The sequence below is a fragment of the Malaclemys terrapin genome, chromosome 1 (genome assembly GCF_027887155.1).
Source record: "Malaclemys terrapin pileata isolate rMalTer1 chromosome 1, rMalTer1.hap1, whole genome shotgun sequence".
Taxonomy (NCBI): domain Eukaryota; kingdom Metazoa; phylum Chordata; order Testudines; family Emydidae; genus Malaclemys; species Malaclemys terrapin.
In genome coordinates this window covers 340,263,206-340,285,188 of record NC_071505.1, presented here as the reverse complement: position 1 = coordinate 340,285,188, position 21,983 = coordinate 340,263,206, and the positions used below count along the sequence as shown (strand labels likewise).

At 40.6% G+C, this 21,983-nt stretch overlaps 1 protein-coding gene across 5 annotated transcripts in view; it reads left to right on the top strand.

Annotated features, from left to right (window-relative positions):
- The window catches only part of FCHSD2 (FCH and double SH3 domains 2), a 238,866-nt gene that overhangs the window by 64,386 nt on the left and 152,497 nt on the right, over positions 1-21,983 (top strand). The window contains exon 1 of one of the 5 annotated variants that reach the window (XM_054015858.1): positions 11,030-11,094. The exons of the other annotated variants lie outside the window; for them this stretch is intronic. Within the exon in view, the coding sequence (XP_053871833.1) occupies positions 11,074-11,094 (21 nt within the window). The 5' untranslated portion in view covers positions 11,030-11,073. Of the gene's footprint in view, positions 1-11,029; positions 11,095-21,983 lie in introns of those variants that run through there. 5 annotated transcript variants of the gene reach the window in all.

The window sequence follows — 21,983 nt, the reverse complement described above, 5'->3', positions numbered from 1 at the left end:
TGTGGTGGTCTCATCTCAAAAAAGATATACTGGCATTAGAAAAGGTTTAAAGAAGGGCAACTAAAATGATTAGGGTTTGGAACGGGTCCCATAAGAGGAGAGATTAAAGAGGCTAGGACTTTTCAGCTTGAAAAAGAGGAGACTAAGGGGGGATATGATAGAGGTATATAAAATCATGAGTGGTGTGGAGAAAGTAGATAAGGAAAACTTATTTACTTATTCCCATAATACAAGAAGTAGGGGCCACCAAATGAAATTAATGGGCAGCAGGTTTAAAACAGATAAAAGGAAGTTCTTCTTCACACAGCGCACAGTCAACCTGTGGAACTCCTTGCCTGAAGAGGTTGTGAAGACTAGGACTATAACAGGGTTTAAAAGAGAACTAGATAAATTCATGGAGGTTAAGTCCATTAATGGCTATTAGCCAGGATGGGTAAGGAATGGTATCTCTAGCCTCTGTTTGTCAGAGGGTGGAGATGGATGGCAGGAGAGAGATCACTTGATCATTACCTGTTAGGTTCACTTCCTCTGGGGCACCTGGTATTGGCCACTGTTGGTAGACAGGATACTGGATTGGATGGATCTTTGGTCTGACCCAGTATGGCCATTCTTATGTTCTTAGAATTACTGTGTTCTAAAGCATGTGTTCTGTGTAATCTTAGATTTAAAAAAAAAAAAGTTTATTTTCTTAAGATGTTAGTTAGGGAATGAAAACCAATACAAAACACAGGTAAATAAACATTCAAAATCAAGTTCCCTTGCTGTAGTAGATTTATAGAATATTTACTGAAACCTCATCAGTGAGATTGCCCTGAAAAAAAATCCACTTTAAATGTTAACTTCTGAACAGATGTAAGGTAAGTAATTGGACTGATGTAGAACAGAGAGACTTGCTCTGACAGTGAACAGTATATGTCACTGACATAAAAACAATCACATTTCATCATTTGATTACTCAAAATTGCCTCCAACACCCAATAATTGAATTCTTAAAGCAGCTTTATGTTTGGGCTATTCTAAACTTAAGGTTAATTTTAGAGTCCCCCTAGTTTTAGGACACAATTTTTGTTTCCAAATTGTGAATGGTGGAAAACAGCATCATGCTAATTAAGTTTTGCATAAGTATCTGGAAAAATCAAATGATTCACTGAATTGTGAAACAGATCATGGCTGATTGTAGAAAATTTCATGTAGGATTTGCATATTTCTTTACAAAAAATAGAAATGTTTAATAAAGCTTTCATATAGGCAATTTGTTCTGTCAGGAGGTCAGTATTTTTCTGCCAGCTCCTTCAAAACCAGGTCCTGGGTTATATATGTGTGATACCATTTCTATAAAATACACTAAGTTATATGTATTGTTTCATTTGTTTTATATTGTCACTTAATACATGTCTTTAAAGTATCACTAGCAGTAGTATTTTATATTGAGATTAATTATGCATGGTGCAAGAATACTTCTCTGTGAAGCTCAGATTATCCATGAAGTGGAGATCTATGCAGAATGCTTTTAATGAATCTAGGTTAGGAAGAAATCGAAGAGGAAATTATATTTTCTGTAACGAGTTCTGAAGTATTTTGATGAAGGGCCTACAAACTACTTCCTAGTCATTACATTGCTTGTGTGAATTATGCTTATTGATTGGTCTGATCTGTTGCATTATACAACTGCATAGTCCATCGACACAACTCCACTAGTTGCAGAAAAAACACTTGCTCGATACTACCTTCATCCTATAGTCTGTTACATTCAGCCACCATCTGCAACACTAAGAAGTTCAAGAAAATGAACTCTAGGACCGTAGTGGTTATTCACTTCATTCTTTCCAACAAATCATGGAGAATGTGTCCATGAGCACTGTAAAGACATGATCTGCCTCATTTCATAAATGGTTAAGAATGCTATTGTGAATTTTAGAATAATTTGTACAGACAAATTTGACAAATCAGATAGTGTAGTAGGATTGATACCATTCTGCACTTGTCACAGTTCAGCTGCTTAGTACACATTTCCCCCAAAAGATCTTTAGAAACAAGATCTTTAGACCTCTGTATATGTAATTTGTTTAAATTTAAGATAAACTATGCACATAACAAAAAGATTACAGTTCCATATGTGGCAATCTAAACAGTATTCTTATGCAGACTAGTCCATATCATTTTTATACTCTGTGAAGAGGACTGCATCAAGAAATGTTTTAGTGCATGCTAAAATCTCAAAGTATTGGTCATTCAAGAATCATTTGCTGATGTTATGTGGAATGGACATCTCCTTTGACAGGTCACCTCTTCCTCTTGGCTATAGAGATGAGTTTCTTTAAAAAAAAAAAAAATTAAATCAAATATCTGGTCTGCATGAAGAGGGGCCCTTTTGCACTGTTACACCAAATTTTAAAATGTATAACATTTAAGTATTTAGCCATTTAAAAAAAAATTCCTTTAAGGAGGTCACCTTTTTAAATACAAAACACCATACTATCCACTACGGTTTTTGTGGAATTCTTTAAGTTAAAGCAGTATTTCCATAAGAACAGAGGTATACTGTCAGCTTCTATTTTCTGTAAAAACATTTAAATTCCTCATAAAGGGATATGTAAACTTAGAACTACAGTATTTGTACAAAAAAATAAATAAAGAAACTACATTTTATACTGAAATGATGCAAGCAAAATTCCTTTAGCCTTCCTTAGTCATTATTTTTATTTCCAATTAGTGCTCTCACAAAACTGGTTCTGCTTCGAATTTTGGTAAACTTAGATGCTATACTTTCATCCTAAACATCTTGCTCTTTGAAACTATTCATTTTTGCTTATTCTTCAGATTCTTGTGGGCATATCATCTTTTGAGAGTCTCTGGATAAAGTTGAGAAGTGTGAGCAACAAGGGTGATGTCGTGGTTGGAGTTGCTATAGACCACCAGACCAAGGGGATGAGGTGGACGAGGCTTTCTTCTGGCAACTAACTGAAGTTGCTAGATCGCAAGCCCTGGTTCTCATGGGAGACTTTAATCACCCTGATATCTGCTGGGAGAGCAATACAGCGGTGCACAGACAATGCAGGAAGTTTTTGGAAAGTGTAGCGGACAATTTCCTGGTGCAAGTGCTGGAGGAACCAACTAGGGCAGAGCTTTTCTTGACCTGCTGCTCACAAACAGGGAAGAATTAGTAGGGGAAGCAAAAGTGAATGGGAACTTGGGAGGCAGTTGACCATGAGATGGTCGAGTTCAGGATCCTGACACAAGGAAGAAAGGAGAGCAGCAGAATACGGACCCTGGACTTCAGAAAAGCAGACTTTGACTCCCTCAGGGAACAGATGGGCAGGATCCTCTGGGAGAATAACATGAAGGGCAAAGGGGTCCAGGAGAGCTGGCTGTATTTTAAAGAATCCTTATTGCGGTTGCAGGAACAAACCATCCCGATGTGTAGAAAGAATAGTAAATATGGCAAGCGATCAGCTTGGCTAAACAGTGAAATCCTTGCTGATCTTAAACGCAAAAAAGAAGCTTACAAGAAGTGGAAGATTGGACAAATGACCAGGGAGGAGTATAAAAATTGCTCAGGCATGCAGGCGTGAAATCAGGAAGGCCAAATAACACTTGGAGTTGCAGCTAGCAAGAGATGTTAAGAGTAACAAGAAGGGTTTCTTCAGGTATGTTAGCAACAAGAAGAAAGTTAAGGAAAGTGTGGGCCCCTTACTGAATGAGGGAGGCAACCTAGTGACCGAGGATGTGGAAAAAGCTAATATACTCAATGCTTTTTTTGCCTCTGTCTTCACAAACAAGGTCAGCTCCCAGACTGCTGCACTGGGCAGCACAATATGGGGAGAAGGTGACCAGCCATCTGTGGAGAAAGAAGTGGTTCGGGACTGTGACGGGTTGGATCACAGAAACCCCCTTGGGAGCTGCCACCTGATGTGCAAAGACTACCTCTGCTTCTGTTTTCCCTGCCAGCTCAGGAATCCAGCACCCTGTCTTGCTGAGCCAGACACTCCCGTCTGGCTCCAGACACAGACCCAGGGTCTGAATCACTTGTCCCAAAGCTGCAAGTTTACCTGAAAACAGCTCACAGTAGTGTGCTTGTCTTTAGCACTCAGATGCCCAACTCCCAATGGGGTCTAAACCCAGATAAATCCGTTTTACCTTGCATAAAGCTTATGCAGGGCAAACTCATAAATTGTTCGCCCTCTATAACACTGATAGAGAGATATGCACAGCTGTTTGCTCCCTCAGGTATTAATACATACTCTGAGTAAATTACTAAATAAAAAGTGATTTTATTAAATGCAGACAGTAGGATTTAAGTGGTTCAAAGTAGTAACAGACAGAACAAAGTAAGTCACCAAGCAAAATAAAATAAAATGTGCAAATCTATGTCTAATCAAACTAAATACAGATAATCTCACCCTCAGAGATGCTTCGGTAAGTTTTTTCTGAGACTGGACACCTTCCAGGCCTGGGCACAATTCTTTCCCCTGGTACAGCTCTTGTTGCAGCTCAGGTGATAGCTAGGGGATTCTTCATGATGGCTCCTCTCCCCCTTGTTCTCTTCCACCCCTTTATATATCTTTTGCATAAGGCGGGAACCCTTTGTCCCTCTGGGTTTCCACCCCCCCTCACTGGAAAAGCACCAGGTTAAAGATGGATTCCAGTTCAGGTGACATGATCACATGTCACTGCAAGACTTCATTACTCACTTGCCAGCACACACATATACAGGAAGACTCACAGGTAAATACAGCCATCTGCAGACAATGGGAGTCATCAAGATTCCAAACCATCCTTAATGGCCCACGCTTTACATAATTACAATAGGCCCTCAGAGTTACGTTTTATATTTCTAGTTTTATATACAAGAGTGGTACATTTCTACAAATAGGATGATCACACTCAGTAGATTATGAGCTTTGTAGTGATACCTTACAAGAGACCTTTTGCATGAAGCGCATATCCCAGTTACATTATATTCACTTATATTTTTATAAAACCATATAGACTGCACAATGTCACAGGGATTATTTAGAAAAACTGGACGTGCACAAGTCCATGGGGCCGGATGCGCTGCATCCGAGGGTGCTAAAGGAGTTGGCGGATGAGATTGCAAAGCCATTAGCCATTATTTTTGAAAACTCATGGCCATCGGGGGAGGTCCCAGATGACTGGAAAAAGGCTAATGTAGTGCCCATCTATAAAAAAGGGAAGAAGGAGGATCCGGGGAACTACAGGCCAGTCAGCCTCACCTCAGTCCCTGGAAAAATCATGGAGCAGGTCCTCAAGGAATCAATTATGAAACACTTAGAGGAGAGGAAAGTGATCAGGAACAGTCAGCATGGATTCACCAAGGGGAAGTCGTGCCTGACTAACCTAATTGCCTTCTATGAGGAGATAACTGGCTCTGTGGATGAGGGGAAAGCAGTGGATGTGTTATTCCTTGACTTTAGCAAAGCTTTTGATACAGTCTCCCACAGTATTCTTGCCGCCAAGTTAAGGAAGTATGGGCTGGATGAATGGACTGTAAGGTGGATAGAAAACTGGATAGATCGTCGGGCTCAATGGGTAGTGATCAATGGCTCCATGTCTAGTTGGCAGCCGGTTTCAAGCGGAGTGCCCCAAGGGTCGGTCCTGGGGCCGGTTTTGTTTAATATTTTTATTAATGATCTGGAGGATGGTGTGGACTGCACTCTCAGCAAGTTTGCAGATGACACTAAACTAGGAGGCTTGGTAGATGCACTAGAGGGTAGGAATCGGATACAGAGGGACCTAGACAAATTAGAGGATTGGGCCAAAAAAACTCTGATGAGGTTCAACAAGGACAAGTGCAGAGTCCTGCACTTAGGACGGAAGAATCCCATGCACTGCTACAGACTAGGGACCGAATGGCTAGGTAGCAGTTCTGCAGAAAAGGACCTAGGGGTCACAGTGGACGAGAAGTTGGATATGAGTCAACAGTGTGCTCTTGTTGCCAAGAAGGCTAACGGCATTTTGGGCTGTATAAGTAGGGGCATTGCCAGCAGATCAAGGAACGTGATTGTTCTCCTTTATTCGACATTGGTGAGGCCTCATCTGGAATACTGTGTCCAGTTTTGGGCCCCACACTACGAGAAGGATGTGGAAAAATTGGAAAGAGTCCAGCGGAGGGCAACAAAAATGATTAGGGGTCTGGAGCACATGACTTATGAGGAGAGGCTGAGGGAACTGGGATTGTTTAGTCTGCAGAAGAGAAGAATGAGGGGGGATTTGATAGCAGCCTTCAACTACCTGAAGGGGGGTTCCAAAGAGGATGGAGCTCGGCTGTTCTCAGTGGTGGCAGATGACAGAACAAGGAGCAATGGTCTCAAGTTGCAGAGGTCCAGGTTGGATATTAGGAAACACTATTTCACTAGGAGGGTGGTGAAGCACTGGAATGCGTTACTTAGGGAGGTGGTGGAGTCTCCTTCCTTGGAGGTTTTTAAGGCCCGGCTTGACAAAGCCCTGGCTGGGATGATTTAGTTGGGAATTGGTCCTGCTTTGAGCAGAGGGTTGGACTAGATGACCTCTTGAGGTCCCTTCCAACCTGATATTCTATGATATCTGTCCTAATCTCTGCCTTGATTTCTGAAGATGAAGCAGCATGGGGAGATTCTCGTCTTCTCTGAAAGTCTTGGCTTGGGGCTGCTAAATAGGGACAAATTCTAACACCAGTCCTTCAGCCCACACCAGGAAAGTGTTCTCCCAGGCCTTTTCCTTCATATTTTTCATCTTTCGCTGGGTTCTTCTATATATCTATTCTTTGAACCTTTTCCACAGCCCCTCCTGAACTGTGTTCTCTCTTGATGTGTCACTGCCACTAAATCTGGACTTGACTCTAAGGGGAAGGCTGCTCTTTATTATTACCTGACATGCCTTACCAGTGTGTCTCTCAGCAGCCTACAGTCACATGACCTCTGGGGACTCCTACTAGAATGCTGGAACCAGAACCTGGAGTAGGCATGTGTTGGCTCATACTTTCCATAAAAGGGACAGTGTGACATATAAGTAAACACTGACTTTCACCTAACCAAAAATATTGCATATCCATTTCTTCTGTCTCAAATCTAGTAACCGCTGTAATGTATCCCTATGCTCTCTTGATTGGCTTGCAAGATGGAATCTTCTAGCATATCTGGAAGATTGATGATTAAGGCAGAGCTTACATTAAAAGAGCCAGGATCCTTCACAGAAAACTAAGATTGTCCACACTCTGGGGTACTGTAACCCAAGTAGTGCTTCCCTGCCCACACACCAGCTTCAGAAGCAGCCATAGCAGGCACCTTTGGACATTGAGAACTTTCTACAGTTTTCACTGGACTTTCTGTCCCATGCTGAGTGGCTGTTTGCTCTTACATTCCCTTTCCCCCTTTCTCAGTCTCTTCCCCTTAGCTTCACTCCTTCACACCTGTCACTCTTACCGTCTTTCCCTTTGTCCTGTCCCCCTTAGACTTCTTCACTTCAGTGTCCTCTCTCCCATCATTTTTTTCCATTTAGCTTAGCTCTTCCTAACTTAAGCTGCTGCCCCAACCCCCCAAATCATGGAACTAACATGACATTTGCTGTGTGTCTGTCTTGTCTGTTTACATTGTAAGCTCTTGGGGACAGGGACTCTGCGCTACTGTGTGTTTATACAGTGCCTAGCACAATGAGGCCCCATTTTTTGGTGATTCCTTAGGCAGTAGTATCATTAACATGATTGATGATTACAAAGCTAAAAGCTCTGAAGGCAGATTGATGTTTATTCTCAGCAATTTAGTCTAGTGTTTTCTCTTTCCACATTTGAAGTATCAGTAAGATGCCACAAGTACTCCTGCTCTTTTTACTGTATAACTTGTTTGGAATAGTTGAACTCCATCTAGTGGATGCTGTAGGAATTCATTTTTCTATACTGCCAGTGAATTTGGTAACGGAGACAACCTCTGACCTCATGCATTTCCTGTTCCCACCCTCAGTTTGACCAGAACATTCTTTGTACTGTTCATGTTCACACAGCTCTTATACTGTTTGTGGAAAAGTGAAAGTAACAAACCAATTGCCTTCAATTCTGTATCAGATGGATCCCTCATTACACTGTTTGGGGACAGGCTTCTGAGCAGCAAAATATGTTTCCAAGCTTTATGCTGAATATATTCTCTTGTACTGTAGATTACAATGCAGGGGCCTGCATGTTATTGGTGACCCTGCATTTCTCTTGACATTTTTATGGCTGAAACCTCTAGCTAAAAAGGGAGAAACTTGGTGACAAGTCTACCATGTAGTATATCCTGTTGTCCCCAGCCACTCCTCCCCCTTGCATGCACACAATATCACACCCAAAGAAAGTGAAAAGCCTAGTGGCCTTTGACCTGCTCTTGTCTGTTTTGTGGTGTGTATGTTTGCACTCCCTCTTGTAAAGTAAATTAATGTTCCCATGTTCATTCTGGAACCATCATAAATATCACGATCTTTCATATTCCACCCCAAGTCCTGTTTCTTCCCATAAATCCTATTTCTTTTCTATAATGAGTAGGACCTTCTATAATGAATTAAAAGGTGAACATTTAGAAAAGTGAGGTCACCGAGTTACCTCAGACTGTCACTCTTGAGAGGTAATCAAAATGAAATTAATTAGTTGAAAATTCAGTTTGCCTGCATGGACAAAGATATACATAGCTGCACTGTTAGCCTGTCAGCAAAAGAAGCTTATCTTGAAGTCCAGTTGGTCAGTTCTCTTCTAAATAAACCCCTCTGTCTTCATTGAAAGTTGTGCCATTTTCTTTGTAAAGCTGTTGGAAAAGCAGTGATTTGCTTTCTTCGTAAACTAAGCCAGTTTTCCCACAATTGGAAAATGAAAGCTATCATTAGGTTTCTAGTGTCAGTAAACAATGCTGGTACACCCCTAATGCAAATACTTTGCAAACTTCAGGTGGAATGAGAGATGTTGTGTAACTTCCCTTTATTCTTTTCTTCAGCACTTGAGAGAACTTAGGGCTTGGCTACGTGGCTCTTCCCTGCGGACTAGACTGGTGTAAACTGTAGAGTGCTCTAATGTGTTGCACACTAACTGCTCCACGTACAGCTTGTTGGTGTGAACTAAAGGTACCTAGTTGACATGGATGTAATCATGTTTCAAGCAGGGCTATATTAAAGGCCACTGGGTACCTTTTAGTTTGCGCTGGCAAGGTCTACATAGGGCAGTTAGAGTGCAACATGTTAGAGCATTCTACAGTTCACACAGTGTAGTTCATACTGCGATGCCATGTAGACAAGCCCTAAGTGAGTCTTCATTCTGTGCAGCAAACTAAAATGCTTTTGGATTATGCCTAAAAAATTTATTTACTTCTCTAAATTTTTAGTTAGTGGTGTTTGTTAGAGATATTAATATTTCTGAAGGAAAAATTCAAATACTATAATTTGTTTTTATACTCCTTGAGGCATACCAACTGTCAGTCCCAGACAAAGCTTTGCATTGCTGGGTATCAGCAATTAGGAAGTGAACAGGCACTGTAGGGCTCATTGAACCCTTTGCAAAAATGGTTAATTTACACTATGTTCAGTGTATACTTCATAAAAAGTTATTTTTAAATTTTTGCTTGAGAGGGATTTTATCAGCTTTAATCTGAAAGGAACCCTAACTCTGTGAGCATGATTTTATAACTGGCACTAGCAAGTTCTTAGGTGGACGTAAGCAAAACTGAGCACAATAAGACTGCTTGGCTAATAGCACCATTTGTTTTAGACTGAGGATTATTTTAAAGGGTACAATAAATGCGTTCTTTACTATTTTTAAACATTTTTCACTCTTAGAAAGTGAGAGCTAAAATAAACAGAGAATGTTTGTCAAATCTACTGTAAATGATTATTCAGTATAAGACTCTAAATATACAGTAGTTGACTTGTTCAGTTTCATCCAGATAAAAGGCCTTTTATCAGCCAGTTTGGCCCCCCTCTCCCAAGAGAAAGCCGGAGGGAGGAAATGTAAGGATAGTCAAGCCAATTGAGTAAACCAGTCCAAATGCCAGCTGCAAAGTAATAAAAGATGTGCTACTAATCTGAGAAATATTTGCTATCAACAGAGAAATGTTTCTATAGGACCTAAGATACTCTAAGATGCTCTTTGTTCAGGTCACTACACTGGTAAATATATAAATGAAATGCTAGGATGTTTCTTACCCAGTGTAATATAAAAATGTCATCTGTAGTATACAGTGTGTACAGTTCCTTTTGGTATGCTTTTATGAAAATGAGGCTATATAACCCTTTCACTGACTTGGATGTTGCATAGTGCCAGAGCACACAAAGAGTATCTCTGTGAACAGGGCTTAAAAAAATCCCTGCATCCACTTTCTAGGGCAAGTAAAAAAGAAAAATACCACTGTCCAAGCCTGCAAAATCTAAGCTTTTGTTTAAGAAAATAAGCTAGTTTGTAGCCCTTGTTTTTGTGAAAATAATCTTCAAAATACAAATGAAGGTTAAACTGATGCCTTCCTAAATCTACAGATGGACAATTCTACTGCTCTGCTACAGAGAGCTGCTGTCATCTCTGGCATTGTGAAAACTGGCAATGATACCCGTTTTCACTGTTTTTCAGATTCGTGTGTTGGCAGCAAGGCAACAGGATCAATTTCATTTGCTACATGTTGGAAAAATAATGAGCTCTAGCAGAAGAAGAAGAAAAAAATCTTAGCAATACAACCTCTGAGGGGTAGTTCATGTAGTGGGTTAACATTAGCTACTGATCTCTGAAGATCTGGGTTCAAATCTTGTTTGGTCACAAGGGAAAGTGAGTTTATTGGTTTCTAGTGGACAGCTAGCCGCACAATTTATCCGGACTAGCAAGCCCTACTAAAAAAGACCATAGAATGATGATGCAAATCATGTTCTAGCCCAGGTTTTAGTCTAGAATGTGATTTTTAAAATACAATGCTAACACTGTTTAGTCCCTTCTATACACTGTCTGGCCCAGACCAGATTAAAAACCTGTTGTTCTTTGTTTTTGTTTGTATTGCAGTAAAACCTAGAGGCCACTGACCAAGGACCAGGGCCCTATGGTGCTAGGCATTGTCTGCATATGTAATGAAAAGATAGTCCATGCCCCAAAAGGCTTACAGTGTAAGTATAAGACAAGGGATGATAGGTGGATACAACAGACAGCTAGAGGGAGGACAAGCTCATGTATATTAAAAATGCCAATATTGTCAGGCCTGAGACTGCCTTACAATAATTAGGGCATTAACTTTTTAAATCCTTTTCTTCCTCAGCCCAGAGGTATGTCAAAACATTGTGGAGGGATTACTACAAGATTGACAAAAACACTTCTAAACAAAAATCTAGAATGCTTTAGCGAGAACTCATTACAAAAACTCAGTATACTACTACTGGCCATTTTCTAGTTGTACTAGAAGTATTATTTACTGTAATGAAAGCTACATTAAGTCTCGATTCTACGAAGCTGTTAAGCATGTACTTTAAGGGCTTTGAAAAATGGGGATAGACTTAAGCATGTGCCTAAAGTTGTGCTTTGATTAATTGAAGCCTATATGAACAAATACATTTTGTGATACAGATTCTTTGCTATTTTTATTTGTTTGCTCTTTAGTTTGCAAAATTCTGTATTTGTCAGTGGAGCTGCCAGTCAGTGTGAATTAGTGATGATCTACTTAGTTCAGAGTCCTTTCATTTTTTAAAATATTTTTAGGTTTAATAGAGGTTTCCCTCTTAGCATTTTGAAGATCAACTCTTTACGTACTGATCTTGTCCTCCATTTGCAGCTCTCATGTAGATATTTTTATACCTTGCTAATCACAACAGTATTAGCGTGCCTAGTACACTTGAAAGTTCTGAACTGACTTTTAGAAAGTGTTCCCTAACAATCTATAACAATTTGGCATGTGACTGTACTATAGTTTATACATATTAAATATGTAATATATTTGTTAGGGAAAATTCCATATATTTTAAGATAAAAAATTAACTATGCACTTTCATTACATAGGCAAGTATGCTTTTATATCAGCTGGTAGTTACTCAGTGACCTGGTTGTGAGTAGCACTATTTCACAAGAGTTAAGTATAGCATTAGTATTATTCAGGAACCAAAGATTTAACACAGGCCATGATTTGTATTTTTATTTATATATGTAAAATATAATTTATGTGAATTCACATACTTATGATTTTGGTAAGTTAATAGTTTGTGTTCAACAGACACTCTCTCCTTTCAAGTTTGACAGATATCCTTATAATACATTTTTTACTAGCAGCATTCATAACATAGTGCCTTTTCCAATTTACAGTATCATTAAGTGGCTGACAGATTTTTGACAGGAATGAAAGCATTTTTCATATTGATTGCAAACAAACTAATTGAATGGGAGGAAGTTAGTCTGGGGATTTTGAAAGAAGCTGAGCAGTGGTTTTCTTAGCTTTGCGGACAATCAAACATAACTATTAGTAACACGACTCAACGTTTTCATTTACCTGCCCAAAGTATAAAGGGCTGAATTACAGAAAAATAGATGTTCATGTTCTTCTGTGATATAAGAAAGTTATGAAATACTTGGATACCCAGGATGTATTTCCAGTGGGAAATGTATTTCTGCTTTTTCTTCCAGACTCTTTTTCCAATGTGCTCATGAGAAGATTGCATTTCTTACCAGATTATTTTGCTTCTGTTTCAATAATGTGTCCTGAAAGATAGACATTATAGCTTTCACTTGAAAATTTTGTGACCATTTTATTTATTTTTAGACCATATTATTTAAATGAATGCCCTCCTCTTAGTGTAGGTGGGGACAGAGTTGTTGCAGTGTACTTGTAGAAGTCATAGCTAGTTAAGGAGAAAACACAATGGCTATCTTTCTTCTTAGAAAAAAGAAGTGTAATACGTTTAGTGTGTGCTTTTGTAATTTTGGAAAGCACTTAGATACCATGGTGATTGGCATGTGGAGGATGGGAAATAAAACGTGAAGTTGGACAGAGCTCTTCAGGCGATGGTGGTTTTTACAGGAAACTAATTAATCCAAAGTAGCGTCCTGCCCCTTTAAGAGCTAAGCCAAATAAAGCCCTCCAAAGAGGGGTATATACATAAAACAAAAAGGTTGCTTGGCTTCTCCTATTCTGCCTTGACAACGCTAGGGCTTCTTCCACTTCAGGATTCCTAACCAAGTATTATCCTTCACTTCCTCTCTGAGCCTGTTTTCTCTTTGGAGGGAGACTTGAGAGAGTTGCAAATTCCCCACTGCTGACCCAACCTTACTGTTGTGCAGATCCCTTTGCAGCAAAGTTCTCTTGTGCCCCAAAGATTGACTTGTCCTTCCTTTATCTTAGTCAGAAACAAAAGATTGGGATAATGGTATAGAGGGATAGGAGGGTTCCTGAAAAGATGTATGGACCAAAGATCAACAAAAGTTCCCATAAGTGGCTTTATATCTTTTTCTCTTGCTTTGTGTGCTGTTAAATGATGTGCATAGTGTCAGCTTGACGAACACTGTTACTGGCTTATCCTTTGCTTTCTTGGAAAGAGGTTCCATAGAGATCAAAGGAGGGAGACTAAAACACAGCTGAACTCTCAAAATGTTTGCTTTCTGTCTGATGCTTCCTGTAGCATCACTAGATACTGTGCTAGATCTCCTCTTGTTTGGAAAAAAAAATGTGGCTCTAGGTATAGACACCACTTCCAGAAGCAAACTGTTTCAAAAGTCCTTTGACAAGGTAAATCTCTTCAGTAAGGCATTAGAAATAGCTCTAAGGATTCCTCTGACGTGAATAATAATATACCCAACAAATTTTTGGCAAGAGACACTCTAGGAGTTTCAAGTCATTTCACTGTAACTTCCAGTTCTACCAAATCCTTCCAGTTTTTCCCCTCTTTCAGTGCACCAAAATCAGGAAATTCTTTCCCAACACGAGCAGGGAAGACTGCTTGTTTATGTCCACCTTTCCCTGTGAGGAAGATTAAAGAACTCATTCTCAACTTCAGCTAACAACACTTCTAATGGAGTATAGGATGCTGAGCCATTACAAACATTGAATCTATCTCCCCTTGTAAGTATTCTCACACTTCTTAACTGTCTGTACTGGGCTAGCTTGATTATCACTTCAAATTTCTCTTAATCTATTGGCCTCTCAGAGTTGGTAAGACAACTCCCACCTGTTTATGCCCTCTGTATGTGTGTGTATATATATCTCCTCAATATATGTTCCATTCTATATGCATCCGAAGAAGTGGGCTGTAGTCCACGAAAGCTTATGCTCTAATAAATTTGTTAGTCTCTAAGGTGCCACAAGTACTCCTGTACTTCTAATGGAGTTTCTCAGACAAAGCTTCATAAATTTTCAAGATCCACCCTTCTTAATTTTCCCTTGTCTCATCCCCCTCAAAATAATGTGAAAAGAAAAGGATTTCTAGACTGAATAGCGTCTCCTTTCCCTTTTATCAATAATCAAATCCCATCTAAAGGGAGAACCTCTGGTTTCTACTCCAGATTCTTCCTGATGATAAAGATCTAGGACCTATCCATGCTCAACTTCTCCATGCTCAAAACTAATTTCAGTATGGAAATGTATGATCCTTGAAATCATTCCCACCCCAAAGGTTTCTTATATTCTAGAGATTGCAGTTGGGCTTTATTTAATTTTTCTAGTATGTACCTGTCACTGACGTGTTTTATGAATAAGAATAACAAATGTCTTTAATATCTCTGTTACTGTATTATTTTAGAGCAAACTCTTCCATAATATGTTTTTTAAAAGTGTATAGACTAATAGGATTCTGTAGTGGCAGGAGCCAGTGTTATGTGAAAAAAAATAAAAAAGGCTTTGCCTTACAAGTATGCTGCTTCTGTTGGTTATTCACGTAGGTCTACAGTTTTCATAAGCAAAGTCAAGATCCAATATTTCTTTTTTTTAATTATCTTTTTGGCTTTGTACATATATTTTTACAAATAAAAGAAATGAAGGGTACAAATGCAATTTTCTGTTGTGCTTTGCTATTCTGACTCTCCGACAAATACATGTCTCACCAAACAGCTACTATCATAAATCTTTATTTTTTTAGAGTATGTTTCTTCGGTAATTTTCTAATAAAGGAAGAAACGGACCCAGTCTGATCCAATATGGCATTTTACATTGCTAATAGGCAAATATACCAACTCTTCAAAACTCTATTTTTAAGACATCCTTTTCACATTGAATGAACATTCCTAATACTTTAAAAAGACATTCCAGTGATGTACGGCGTTCCGTTCTTTTCTACATATGTTTCAAATAGCTCAGAAGACGCATTTAAAGATTAAATGAAGGACCACGTGGTTTATGTTAAGTTGTGTGTGTGGCTGGAACCTGCAAAGTGTTGATGTAAATGTGTGTGAGTATTGGCTAGTCTAATAGGTTGTGGAAATGTTTACATAAAAATCAATTGACGTGCTTTGAAACTAGCTTTCTAGAATTAGAAAGCTGAGAAAATCTGAGATTACATGGCAGTTTTACTAAAGTAGGCACGGATAGTATGTTTTGCTGATTTATTAATGAATTAGATTTAAAACCATCTAGGCTTTAGGTTTTGAAGATTGCGTACGTTCAGGTAAAATGTATAGCTTTGTATGGAAGCTTTTGCAAAGAAAATTACAATGAACACTGCAACCCACTGGATGACTCAGTAGAATCAGACAATTGCTACCTTTTTAACTTGTTGCATAACAGCGGGACATATTTTAATGAAAATTGTGTGTTTGTAGTCATTTTTCACAATTCTCTGTCAAAGAATCTTGTTCAGATATCTCTTCTAAAGATTTGATATATAAATACCTCCAGATAAGATTTTTGCATTGGAGCAGAGTTCCAGGCTGTCTCTTGAAAGGAAAAGTGGTTCTTTTAATAAGCAGAGACTGCTACTCAGTATGGGACCTGCACTCCATCAGTGCTCCAGAATTCACTGCTGGGCATCAGAGCATTAATTTTTTTCTGTGCGTTTCCATGCATGGCATTACCCTACCTTAATGTAACACATTCTTGCTTTGCTGCTAAGCTTTCAGCCATGAAAGTTTTAAAGTCATTAATTCCATTTTTTACAGCATTTTGTAGTGACAAGTGAAAGGGATTTGTTCTTAAAAAGTGTTGTTGGCTCTGACTAGCTGTGTTCATATTTGGAGATTGCTTTATATGTCCCACAGTAATATGAAATTGTCAGGCCATGTCAGAAGAAAGCCATGAGGCAACAGATGTAGTTTAATTAGGCCACAACTTACTTCAGCAAATATCTGAGTGTACAAGAGAATAAATTGTACAGTGTAGGTTGACATTCTTTCCTTAATCATTTCCATCTATTTGAGTGGGGACTGCTGCCAGCCCCTCTCCTTTCCAGCCTGGTCCCAGTCAGCCCAGTGCTGTGACCCCACTGCCCTCTCCTCAGACAAGGGTTAAAGGGGCTGAATGAAAAGGAAGGGGGCTCAGCTCCCTGCTGTACCAAATGCTAGGAGCCCTGAATCCCTTCCCCAGCTTTCTTAAGGGAGGTTTTCCCCTAAATCCTCTTCCAATCCATTTTGTCTGATCACTGTGTTTATTTCATAGCAAGTACCTGTGCTGGACTTCTGCTACATTTTTTTTTTATTTACTAAGTTGCAATGTTTAAACCTAACCTCCCTTCCCACCTCACTGGGTCCCTGACGCACTGTGAGGAAGGCAAAAACACCCACTCCACTATGGCCAGTCTGAGAGTGAGGGAAAAATTCCTAGCCCGAAGGAAAAAGGGTGACTAGCATAATGCCCACAGTTCTACTCTGGTTCCATGGGTAGGAGGGTGGGTGTTAACAGCCCAATTGCAGATGGCTTCTCCAGAACTACCTGAGAAATAAATACCTCCTCTCCGTGGGTCATCTGGAAGGGTAGTGTCCCCCACACCTGGTCTGGCCACTTCCTGTTCCACCTTGCCCCATCCATGTGAACCTTCCCTTCCTTCCCCTTCTGCCACCAATTGTAGAGGGAGCCCTTATGAGGTAAGAACCCCTTTTCTTCCAGCCAGCCGGACAAAGGACCCATTGCATACAGTTGTGGTGAGCACATTTTAGTTGTATTCCTATTCCAGCCCCCACAGTGGGTTTGATTCTCTGTTTCCAGCAGGCAGGCAGAGGAAAATATAGAAACATTGATACCACTATGTCATTTAATTACAATAGAAACCAAAGGCACTAATCAGGATTGGGACCCAATTGTGTGATGCACTGTATAAATGGACAGTGGAAAGGGGTGGGGGGTGTCAGAGGGCAACAGCAATAGATTACAAAGAATAAAGTGCACAATGTAATGGTTCTGAATACTGTAAACTTTTGGAACAATAATATAAAAAATTGCTATCAAATCATGTCTACCTGTGCCCCATTAACAGTCCCTTCCCACCAAAATTGTGAAAAAGTGACCCTGAGCTCACTTGCTATTATCCTAATGTTAATGCATTCCACCACCTACTATGTAGCCTGTCCCCAACTGCCCCCTATCTAGAATGATTAGATCTTCTAAAAATATCCATCCCACAGCTCTATCAGCCAATTGGGCCCCCTTCATCCACAGAAACACTCCTGCCTCTGGGGTGATTGCTGTAGATAGAACTGAGAGACCAGCAGGTCCACTGGGGTTCTCTCTGATTGATGTTGATGAGCAGCATGGACATGTCCTTTCAGGTGTCAGTTTGAAGGGAGTGGAAAGTCCATTGATCAGTCATGGGTGCACATTATGATGCCGCTGGTATCAAAGGGCTATGAAAATACTACTGGGGGCAGCCCATTACTTAGCATGCCTGTTACCCCTTCTCTCCCACACCTTGCTCACCCAACCATCAATCCTGCAACCCCACAAAACAGCTGAGAGTCTGGAACTGCTAATATCATTGGTTCTCCTGAGGCTGGAAAAGTGCTACTGAATATTTCCTACCTGGCAGTTCTAGAGCTTTCTTAAAGGGCCACTCCCCCCTGGAAACTCTTTAGAGGACTCTAACCCAAGAGGTATTCCTGAGAGGGAAGAGAATGGCTACGAGACTTTTGTGCTCCCAAAGTCCTTTCTCTGTTCCTTCCCCTTATGATGGCAGCAGTCATTGCTTCTGAGTCTATCCTGGGGACTTCTTAAAGGGCGACTCCACTTAGTATTGTAGAGGATATTTTAGCTGCCAGTTGTTCCCTATCTCAATCCAAGTAGAAGATATTTTAGGCTATCAGTTTTTTGTTGTGTAAATGTTGGCTAAATTATTTTCCTCTCTAAGATTTTTTTTTTTTTTTAGTTATTTTGAGGAGTCTACATAAAGAAGGGCCTGTTTGCCTGCCACTCAGGTTTCAACTCCCCCCTCCTTCCCCCCACTAGTCAGAATATACCACACTCAGTGAATATTCAGTCTAGTTGCTAAATCCTGCCGAGTAAATGCAGCAGCACAGAAGAAGCTGTGTTTAATGGTTTTGTTATTCTGCAAGCTCCACAGGCAATTTGGCTTGAGTACAGCCCAGCCCTCATGCAGTTCTGCCCAGCTTGTCGGAGTTTTCAAGAGGGAAAGTATCCATTCACAGGCCCAGAATCAATTCCTCTGTGGTAACGGAGCATCAGATAATGCAAGTAAAATGCCATGCTTCCAGGGGGCATCCTCTTCACAAGCGAGTGCATGTGTCTGGCATGTCTTGTCCCTCCCTGTTTATGGCACATAAAAGAAAAACCTCTTTCCCCATCCTCTCAAGTTTTAGAACGTGAGAACTCTTCCTGCTCAAGCATGGGCAGACCCATGATGCTTATTTGATTGTGCCTTGCCTGAATAGTTAGACCTTTAGGGGTGTGGGAGAAGGAAGCTAACTCTAGAGCATTTTTCTTGCAGGTGTAAAGTGAGGGAGAGTTGTCTTCTTCATATAAGAACCCAGGAGAGGAGAGATGAACACAACAATACTGGGGGTCAGACCCTTCTTGTCTTTCTTGGAGATCAGTTATTCTCTGAGTAATGAGAGCATAACCATTTGAGCAGCAGTAAGCTCACAATGACACAGTAATTGTGAACTATGCTGTAAGAAATGTTTGTGGACAACGTGCCTCTCTGTCCCTCACAAACTTGGAAAAAGAGGGGTAATTAACTTTGTTTTTGTAACTTTAATAGATTGAGTCCCACCTAGAAGAGTCTGATATTTATTTTGCATTATAGTCCTCCAAAGGGTGCTAGAGTAGTATATCCCTCTCCTCTTTCAGCTATTGACAGTCAAGTCTTGGGTCACAATGAGGTCTTTGGGCAGGTTCTGTCCTCTGAAGAAATGGAGGCCCTTTGTTCACCCTTGCTTGAGACAGCTGGTTGGTCTGAACCCTCTTCATTATGGAAATCATATCTGAGCTGTAGCAGGGGTACTGGAATGCCTGGATGAGCATAGTTGGATATCTGTCAGAGTAGATTTCCAGTTTGTCTCATAAATTCATGATCATGGACCCTGGTGAAACTTTTTCGTGAAGAATTGTCATGTTTGAGATCTGCATGGTGGGAATTCAAGAATAGCTTTCTTATGTGTTCCAGGTGGGAAAAGGCTATTTATGGTAGTGCCGAAAGCTACGTGCCAATGGCCACTGAAGCTCATGTGAAGGGACAGGGGAGTTACCGGGATTAGTGTCGACTCTTGTATGAGGAGAGGTACTTTGTGCATATGAGGCAGGGACATGCCTTGATACTGTGCTCATCTGTCTTTCTTGTAAAGGTGAGACTCTTTTGTTGTATGATAAAAACAATATAACTTTTGGTGCATTTCATACAATGTGTCTTGAGCTTAAACAAAATCAGGAACAGTATGTTTTTAGCATCTCGGCTGTTTTCAGTTTTTTGCCTCATGGTGATGTGCCAATGTGAAGATCTGTCTTTGGCTACATCTACACTACAGGGGGGAGTCGATTTAAGATACGCAAATTCAGCTACGTGAATAGCGTAGCTGAATTCAACGTATCGCAGCCGACTTACCCCGCTGTGAGGACGGCGGCAAAATAGACCTTTGCGGCTTCCTGTCGACGGCGCTTACTCCCACCTCCGCTGGTGGAGTAAGAGCGTCGATTCGGGGATTGATTGTGGGGCGCGATAAATCGATCCCCAAGAGGTCGATTTCTACCCGCCGATTCAGGCGGGTAGTGTAGACCTAGCCTTTGAAAATGCAACTGCTACTGCTAGTAGTGCTATTCGTCCTAGTAGAGGTTAGGCTAGATAGATTTCAACAACATGAAGTCACTACAAGTACAATGAGGAGAGGATTATGTAGTGAATACCTTCAGGAGAGTTGGCGTGTATTATATTAGTAAAATCGATTTGTGTCATTTACTAATTTTCATAATTAAATCTGAATGGAGGAAAATTAACACTTCCAAATTAACATTACATTCAAGATGGCAGAATAATTATTATTCAAAATGGCAAAATAATGTCAATGTTCTCCTTCTCTGCAGAACTTCATTAGTGTTTTCTTCAGAGTATGTATGGTCACGTTTGCAGATAATATTAGCAAAATCTACCTTACTTTGTCCCCTTCCAAAATCATTTTCACAACATTATTTTCATACTGTATTGTTAACTTTAAAAAAAAAAAATTCTCATATCAAGGCTGTCAAACTGGAAAAATGTCCTGCCCTATGTCCCACATTACTGAACCTGCACGCTGCTGCAGTACCTGGTCAGTTTCCATTCCAGGCTGTAGAATAAGTCTAAATTCTACTTCTGCTTCTGTAGCATATTCTAATCCCGTGTTATAACGAAACACCTAGAATTTCTTAGTACTGAACCTGGTTTAACTGCAAGTGTAGACAAAGACAAGCTGTGTAGCGCACTACATCACAGGCCAACTCTACGCTAGGAAAGCTTTATCAATATAGCTATACCAGTGTACTATATAAGCCAGTGGTCTCAAACATGCGGAGCTATTTCCTGTGGCCTGCCATAGGTGCTGACTCCTGCCCCCCCTCTGCCCCTCACCCCCCGACCGAGCGCGCCGAGTCCCCACTCCTCCACCTACCTCCCAGCGCTTCCTGCGCCAAACAGCTGTTTGGTGGTGCTTAGGATTTTCCAGGAGGGAGGGGCAAGGAGCGGGGACGCAGCATGCTCAAGGGAGGAGGCGGAGAAGAGGCGGTGCCAGGGCGGGGATTTGGGGAAGGGGTTGGAATGGGGCAGTGAGGGGGCGGGGACTTTACGGAAGGGGTTGGAATGGGGGCAGGGAAGGAGTGGGAAGAGGTGGGGCGGGGCCGCATGGAAGGGGTGTAGTGGGGGTTTTGCAGTCTGTTACTAACCAATTTTGAAGTTCTCAGCTATTTTGACTTGACAATTGGTGTACAACTGCAGAAAGGTGTGTATCTGTGCTGTGCCAAGAGTACTAAACCATTGTGATATCAGAGATAACTCAACCAATCACCACCCTTACTCAATAGCTAATTTGCATGCTATAGTTCATTGGTTGTTTGAGGGAGACTTCGCAGATGATGGATTATTTGGCCCGACTGCCACACCCTTGTGCCTAGCTGCCACTTCACATATCAGCACAACCACTTACACAACAACACAACCAGCAAGTCCAAATACAGATAGCCCCTCACCCCAGCACACACCCCTTATTTGCCACCAACACAAATCAACCAAAATCTCCCAGCACTACACAACCCAGGCACAAATCAACACAGCTTCCCATCGCAACACACATTTGTCCACCCTCACTCATACTTACCATAAACTTGAGTGGCTAAGTGGCAAGTTCTTTGCTAGTAAGTATATATTGGACTACTGTGACAACGCAATAAAAGTCAGTAGAAAAATCACTGTAAGATGCTATACAATTTAAGGGTGTAGAAAAAAGGTATATATTATATGAGAAACAGTATGTGACCCTGTAATTAAAAGATTACATGATAACACATAGTCTCAAAGGGGCAGAGAAAAAGTTGTGTGCGCAACCCTATTTTGGCACGTGTGCTTAACTGTGCAGTCTTAACATTCTAATGTGGTACAAGTTGCAAGCAACAGTGAAA